The sequence below is a fragment of the Belonocnema kinseyi genome, chromosome 3 (assembly GCF_010883055.1).
Source record: "Belonocnema kinseyi isolate 2016_QV_RU_SX_M_011 chromosome 3, B_treatae_v1, whole genome shotgun sequence".
Classification (NCBI taxonomy): Eukaryota; Metazoa; Arthropoda; class Insecta; order Hymenoptera; family Cynipidae; genus Belonocnema; species Belonocnema kinseyi.
The window spans coordinates 96,633,840-96,642,557 of NC_046659.1; the positions used below are offsets into that span (position 1 = coordinate 96,633,840).

General features: G+C 26.5%; 1 protein-coding gene across 1 annotated transcript in view; it reads left to right on the forward strand.

The window, feature by feature from the left end:
• Nucleotides 1-3,411, forward strand: part of LOC117170004 (solute carrier family 35 member B1) — a 5,342-nt gene extending 1,931 nt beyond the window's left edge. The window contains exon 2 of the mRNA XM_033356519.1: nt 2,642-3,411. Coding sequence (XP_033212410.1) covers nt 2,642-3,220 — 579 coding nt within the window. The 3' untranslated portion in view covers nt 3,221-3,411. The remainder of the gene's footprint in view (nt 1-2,641) is intronic.
• Nucleotides 3,412-8,718: the final 5,307 nt, after the last annotated feature.

An 8,718-nucleotide genomic window follows, 5' to 3' on the forward strand; every position in this document is an offset into this window, starting at 1 on the left:
ATTCAACTATTTTGGTTGAAAATTCATTTGTTGGCCGGAAATTTATTTTATTTTATTAAAAATTATTTTTTTCACTGAAGATTAAACTTTTCTTTTTTGGTTAAAAATGTACTTTTTTGGTTGAATATTCTTTCTTTTTTTCTACTTGAAAATTTAACTATTGTATTTTTGATTCGAAATTTTTCTGTTTTAGTTGAAAATTTATGTTTGTTTTTTTTTAATTTTCTTTTATTGTAGAAAATTCAAATATTTGGTCATAAATTATTTTTATTTTTTCGTAAATAATATAATTAAAAACATTTTTTTAGGATTATTTGAAGACGAAAATAATTTGTTTAAAATTTGTATTTTTTATTGAATGGGACTATTATTTATTAAAAATTAAGATATATTTTCCTGGAAATATGAACTATTACACTTTTTCTTTATAATTATTTTTTTATCGAAAATATCATTTTTGGTTCAAAAATAAGCTACTTCGTAACCAAATTATTGTATTTGCTTGAAAATGAACTTTTTTACTGAAAACTTAACTATTCTAAGTTGAAGATTTATCTGTTTTGGGTGAACATTCAACTATTTTGTTGAAAATTCGTTTGTTGGACGGAAATTTACTTTTTTTTAATTAAAAATTATTTTCTTCACTGAAAATTTAACTATTCTCTTTTTGGTTAGCACTTTTTGTTAAGAATTCATTTTTTGTTATTGAAGATTCATCACTTTGGTCAAAAATATAACTTTTTTGTTAAAAAATCTTTTTGGCGTGTTTGAAAAATTTTTCTGTGACTGATGGCACAAAAATTGTTTAAAACAAAAATTGTCTCTGCATTAACATTATTGTTCTCCAAGGTGCAAGGTTATTTTTATAGCTAAAAGAATAATTTAGAAAAATTCATTTTAAAATTTATTTTGTATCTGTAAAAATTTATTAGTATATGCTCAATATTAGATTTCGTCTAGGATTGGGATGATAAAAAAAAGTGTCGGTGAACTAGGAATCAAATACGTTTCATATGCCCTTCAGTTAATTAAAAAAATTCAAAAGAATTTCTAGATAATATTAATATCAATAGATAATATTATCATAATGATATCTTATAAAAACGGTTGGCCGCTGGTCCGGAAAATGACCGGGAATTTTACAAAATTTTAGAGAAAAAAATCTGTCAGTTTTCAACAGTTACAACAGTTTTTTAAATAATCAGTTTAATTTTGTTCTTTTTCAATTATAATATCATTCAATTTACAATGCCTTATTCGAAAATCATTCACTTACAGATTTTCTATGTTTATTTTAATTTTTAAGCCCACATTTTTCATTTAAAGAATTTTAAAATGCAGTTTCAAATATGTGAAAAATTAAAATGCGTAGCGTTTGAAGGCGACAATTTTTTATTTAAAAAACCATTTTAGTTGATCGAATAGGAATATAAATTAAAATTATTTTTAAGATTAAACTATACATCAAGGATTAAGAAGGGATTAATAATTTATTTTACCGTACGATTCGGAATCAGTTCACAATTTTAGAATTTCCAGATTTTAATGTTAAAAATTAAACTGTTTCAACTGGAACATATTATTAGTTAAAGAAATTATTATTTTCTATCACTATTTTGAATTTCAAAATAACTTCAAAATAATATATATTCATAATTAAAGACTCTTATTAAATTTAAAATATTGTTTCTATCTAAAATTTGAAATTTTGTAATTAAGAAAAATAAGAATTGCCTAATATTTAGAAATATTAGATTTTTCATCTATAATCAGTAATTGTAAAACAAATACTCAAGAATAAATAAAAAAAAATAAAATTTCAACGTTACAGTTTTCATTTTTCTATTTGAAAATTTTAATTTGCATGTAAAATGGTTGAATTTTTCATTTATAATAAATATTAAGCACCTATAATTGCTAGAAAAATTCGAGTAAGTTGAAGAGATATTTAGAAGTTCTAAAAGGATTTACAATTAATTTAAAGTTTGAAATGATATTAAATAATTTAAACAAAGTGTATGTGCATACCGATAAAATTCGGCTTTTCGTGCCGATTCCTATGAAAAATGAATTTAAGGAAATATTTTTTTCATTTTACAGGATTTAAGACAAACATTTAGGAAGTATTCGAATAATTTTAAAAGCTGTTTAGAAGTTGTAAAAAAAATCCAAAATAATTTAAAATTGTAATAAATTTAAAAGAACATGTAGATGTTTCAGGATTTTGAAATAAATTGTTGAAGCTTTTTATGGATTTTCAAAACTATTTAAAGTGAAAATAATTTAAATTTCCATTTAAGAAGTATTCAGTTTATAACAAAAGTTTAATCGTTCAATCTTTAATATTTCCAGCTTAAAATTGCTTAAAATTATTTGCGGCTCAGTTTTTATTGCTTCAAATGGAAAATGTTTAGCTTGAGAGTTCGATTTTTTTAAATTTCATTGACCTTGAAGAATATTTGCGAACCGGGAAATGACCTGATTATTTTATGTGATTAAAAAATGCACCCTCAAATATATTCCCTTTTTCTTCTAAATGTAAAAATAAATACTTAATCTTTTCCCATTGTTCCCCCTTTTTGTGAAAAAATTACCTTGGAGTGCCCATGCTCCCTGCAATAATACTTTGTTTATTTTCCAGTCTTATCCTCTTCGAAAGTACTTCTTCGTCTTGCTGATCGTAGTAGGCGTTGCAATATTTATATACAAGGATGGTAAAGCATCTGCTTCACAATCTTCTAGTCAATTGGGATTTGGAGAAATTTTATTGCTGCTGTCGTTGGCGATGGACGGCTTGACAAGCGCGGTACAAGAAAGAATGAGGGCAGAGCACAAAACGCAATCCCTTCACATGATGCTCAACATGAACTTCTGGTCTCTTGTATTCAGTGGAGTATTTATCGTCTTTTCCGGAGAACTAATGAGTTTCACTCAGTTTTTGCAGCGCCATCCCGGCATAATAGTAGATATATTAAACTTCGCAGTGGCTGGTGCCTGTGGACAGTATTTTATATTTTTAACTGTGGCAGAATTCGGCCCACTGCCATGCTCCATCATAACAACCACTAGGAAATTTTTCACTGTCTTAGGGTCCGTTTTATTCTTTGGCAACAATCTTTTAACTAGGCAATGGATAGCTACCGTTTTTGTATTTCTTGGATTATTTTTAGATGCCATGTATGGCCATAAAAAGACTGCAAAAAAGGAAATTGTGAAGTAAACTTCCAGCAAGATGAAATATGCTAGTTTGCTTTAGTTTTTCTCTTTCGGGACAAAATTATATAATAATTGACTACGACTACAAGTAGAGCTGCTGAGGAAAGAGAAAAACTAAATTGATAATAAGCATAGCAAATGATAAGAATAGGTATCATGAACTCTTTTAGTTGAAATTTATACGTTGCATATTGTTTTAAAAAAGGTGTAAAAAAACTCTTGAGTTTTATTCAGATGTATTTAATTGGAATTTTTTATCCGAGAATCGTCTTTGTAGTATGCGAAATGAGATTATTTATATTGAAATGATTGTTTGTGTGCAGTATAGTCTGCAAAAATTTGAAATAGTGTTTCCAAGATTGTAAATATATATTTTAAAATTCACATCTGTCTCACATTAGCATTTATTTTGGCAGGGAAACTTCTTTTTTATCTTTCAATCGACACATTCTGCTATTTTAACAATTATTATTTATTTCATTATTTATTTAATGAACTATAGGGGTCATCGTAATTTCCATAAGAAAAAAAGACGTTTTTGTTAATTTTATTTAGAATCTTCAATATTAGGTATGTGGAGTTTGCCCTTTGATTTTTTTTCAAAAGTAGCCACAGAGTATGAAAAAAATATCGTTTTTTGAATTTCGCCCATAAACTTATGTTTTATAGGGTCCCATATAACCACATAAGTGAAAAATTTGGTTTTTCGAGTTTTTGGCACTATTCTTTTTTTTTGAGGTTTCTTCTTGTAAACATAGTTTCTCATAAATAAAACATTATTTTGTACGGATAATTATAGGTTTAAATGCATTTTTAAAACAATTTATTATTGTTTAGTCATTTTCTCGGAGAATAGAGTTAAAAGATCGCGGTTTTTTGTTGTTGAGATTTTTGGCTGATTTCCAAATTTTCACTTAGAACATAGAGCGATGAAATACTCAATTGGATTGAACGAAAATAATGGTTTGAACAATTTATTATCATTTATAATGATATTTTCTTGGAATAATTTTATAACCAAAATAATTTTTTAAGACATTTTTATTATTTTTAACTATCTTCTCTTACATTAATGCCAAATCGTTGAAATTTTTTCTGAAATTTGTAACTTTCTGTCCACTTTTTACGTATTAACATAATAATTAATGTGAGATTCTAAACATAAGTGTTTAAACCATTTTTTATTGTTTATAACTATATTCTCTTAGAGTATTGCTACAAAGTGGCGAGTTTTTCTAAAAAAAACTTTGAAATATTCAGAATTTCTTTGACTTTTCAGTTCTCAGTCACTGAATCAAGGAAAATTTTAATTAATAATAGGATACATATAGAAAATTTGAAGGATATATTAAATACCTGTTTAATTTGTAATAAATATATTCATAAGCAGAAAGATTGCTTAAAAAATTATTCTCTCTATTCTTTATTATTTTTTCATAACTAAAAAGCCAACGAAAAGTAAAAAAAAACTTCAGTAAAACCGGAAACTTTCTAGCTTTTATCTGAGAGAAGATAGTTACAAACAATAACAAAATTGTTTAAATAAATATGTTTTTTAACTTGCATTAATAATTACCTCACGAAGTGAAAATTATAAGAAAAACTGCCACTGTCTAGCATTAATATAGGAGAAGTTTGTTATGAACAATAGTAATTTTCTTAAAAAATTATTTGTGGTAAATTTGATTAATTTTGACCTCACTCTAAGCCAAAAACTCGCAAACCCTCATTTTTCATTAATGAGGTTTGTTTGGGACCCTATAAAAGAGACTTATGGGGATGATATTAAAAAACTGAGCATTCATTTGTATTGTATAGATAATTTTGAAGAGAAATGTTGAGTTTCAAATCGATTCACATAATATTGACGATTCCGAATAAAATGTATAAGAACCTATTTTGTTGTGGTCGGAAATACGCTGTTAAACTTTACGGGGCTTGCGGAACCTCTAATTATAATTTAAAAAAAAAAAATGATTTAGTTTTGTGTGGATTCTATCAAAATTTGAGGGCGATAAGCATGAAAACTTGAAGAAAAAAATGTCAATATATTATTATAAATACTATTTGCAACTTGTTTTCAGCGACAAAGTACCAATCAAATTCCAAACTTATATTTTAAATCTTCATTTTCTACAAAAAGCCACTTTTATAAGGTTTTTTTTACTTAACTTTTTGCTTTGTGATCAGAAACGTTATTTCGTAAAAGCATTATTATTGTTTTTTCTATTGAAAAACATATAACATTCTTCCCTTTTATAGAACTTTCAACGAAAAATCGTCTGTCACAGTGCGATACCGTCACACTAAACCTTTGTTTTTCCGGAACAGAATGATTTTTTTTAATGAAAAATATTTTATTCTTATTTAGCCGCCCAATATCTCGGGAGAAAATTTTTGTTATTTAAAAAATTGAAATGTAGATCCTTAATCGCTTTCTAAAGACGATTTTCAAAAACCATGAAATTTTAACCTTTCAATTCGTGAATGATTTACTTGGAATTGGTTAACTTTTTTTGATCAGCCTCATTTTCTCCTAATTTAGCAACTCAATATCTCGGGAGCAAGATTTTATTTTTCGTGTCAACTGAAAATTGCACTTTTTATCAAAAGTCGCAACCAAGCCTGTGCCAATTTTAGGTCTTGTCACTTTGAGATTGTAAACTTCCACATTCACTTTGTCGGAATTAGATAATAATCTTTGATCATACTTCTTTTGCCTCAATTTAAAAATACTTCAGCTCGGGTGTGAACTTTTATTTGTTCTTTAAACGGTGATTTAGATTTTACAGAATGCTATTTAGCTGTCCTGAAAAATTAAGATTTTGTTCGTCAATTCTTCATGAAATCGACCTTTTGAACACTGTATTGTCGTCTTTTTTATGCTTAGAATCATTAATATTGGTCTAGTGGAACATTTATTATCATCGGTTAATTTTCACTTAGTTAAACAAATGGAATTTGTTTTCGAAAATTCGTTTTTTCCCATAAAAGTTATTACTATTAGTCTAGTGAATTATTTATTAACATTAGTTAATTTAGTTTTTAAACAAATGTAATTTGTTTAAACTATTTTTTTCGACAATTTGTTTTACCCTAAAAATTATTACTATTGGTCTAGTGGAATATTTATTAACATTCTTTCATTCATTGTTTAAGCAAATGGAATTTGTTTAAATAATTTTTCAAACAAAAATTATTAATATTTCTTTAATGACATATGTATCAACATTTTGATTAATTGCATTTTTTAACTTTTTTTCAAATAAAATTATTTATTATTATTATTAAATTAATTATTAATCAGTCATTAATTATTACTAATAAATATTCCACTAGATCCACAGTAATAATTTTTATTTTTAAAAAATATTAAAAGAAATTATTTAAACAAATTCCATTTGTTTAAATAATCAAAAATTAATGAACTAATGTTAATAAATATCCTACTAGACCAATAGTAATCATTGTTAACGAAAAAAACGAATGTATAAAAAAATATATTTAAACAATTTCTACAAAATTCCATTAGTTTAAACAATTAAAAATTAATGAACAAATCTTATTAAATATTTCAGTAGACTCATAGACCAATATTAATAATTTCCAATAAAAAAAGACCAGAATACAGTGCTCAAAAGGAAAATTTCATGAAAAATTAACATTTTTTATTTTAAGGGTAGTTTTCAGGCATTCGTGGGGGTGTGTAGGGTGCGTCAAACACATATGTCTGATACCTGAAATTCTTCTTTGGACAATTCTTTACAGGCTCCCAAAATTTCGCGTCATAATGTTTCAAACTCTAAAAAATCATTCCAAAAACTTAAAAAAGTTATTTTTCCTCTTGCATTTTACATGGGAAACTTCAAGTCAAAACCGGAACCTGTTAAAATAAAAGAAAAAAATTAGGAAACTTCTTTTTTCGGATTTGGAATTAAATGGGGGAATCGTTGCCCTCTAAAAGAAGCGTTTTTGAGCCACCCTAATGTACACCCCCTCCTATATCTAAATTTTTTCTTCGATTTCATTTGATAGACGCCTAAAATAAAAAGCACAAATATTGAAAAATAATGTTTTAACTCACTTCACAGTCCAAAATGCTAGCTCTTGAAACCGAGTAAATAAGTCGATTCTTCACGAAAATAGGGGAATAAATTCTTTGACATCAAATTAATGTATTAGGGACCATTTTAAGTCGAAACATATTTATTTAATTTTTAACAAAATAGCTCAATTTACAATAAAAAAAAAAGATTTACTTTCTACCAGAAGAGATGAATTTTGAACGAAATATATGAAATTTCAAATAAATAGTTGAAGTTTCAAGCAAAAGGGAACAATCATCAACCAAATGGCTGAATTAAAAAAAAAATTCACCAATAATTATAAATTTTGTATAAAAAAAAGGAATTTTCCAAAAAAGCCGTTAAATTTTCAACAAAATAATTTGGTTTTCACAAAATAGTTAGATTTTCCAGAAATTAATTAAATTTTCAACTGAAATGATGAATCTTTATACAAAAAAAATGCATTTTTAACAAAGAAAATAATGTTTCAACCAAGTAAAGCCAAAGAAGATTAATTTGGAATCAAAGCCAATCGAATTTAACTAAAAAGATAAGATCTTAACAAAAACTACATCAAAATATTTGAACTGGAAGAAATTTTAATTTTAAATCTAAAACAGCTGAATTCAGCACACAAAAAAAAGATTTTTTAAATTTGAGTCGGTTTATTAACCAGGAAAGTGTTTTCAGTCACGTATAGAAAAAAAATTTCAACAAAATTCTTGTATTTTCTAAAAAAAATTTGAATTTTCAACAAATATGTTAACTTTCAACCTAATAGTTGAATTTCTAACGAAAAATATCAGTTTTGAATGAAAAATGGAATAGTTCAATTTTTGAGTTAATGAAATTAATTCTGAAAAAAAAATTTCAAGAAACTAGTTAAATCTTCAACCAAACAGTGAAATTTTTAACCAAAAGTTGCAAAAAACAAAAATTCCGAATTAAAAATGTAATAGTAGACTTTTAAATCAAATAGAATTATCTTTCAATGAAAAGTAATTGAATTATATTATTGGGTCCAAGTCAGTTCGCATTTAAGTAAAAAAAATACGCGAAAAAGGCGATGTTTCTTGAAAACAGTATTTAAAAAAATTATTATTCACATTTATATTTCCTATGTGTGATATCGCATGTTGCGCTAACCCCTCTACCCCCTACAGCAGAAAACGTCACAAAAACTGATAGCCCCCCCCCTTCTCTTTCTCGTAGCGTGGTGTAGTTTTTGAAACACCACTTAAGACTTCCGAGTAAAAATACTTCGACTTGAGTTCGACTCGGTTATGCCTTGAGTTCGTCTCCAAGACATCAATTTCTGGCTGCGTGTCAAAATTAAGTCGAGACATAGGCCAGCGTCTTACCTTTAAGTTTACGACAGGTAATAAGACGGCATTCACTTGTCCCAAGTCGATCCTTGTCTTGGTTGAGACGATCG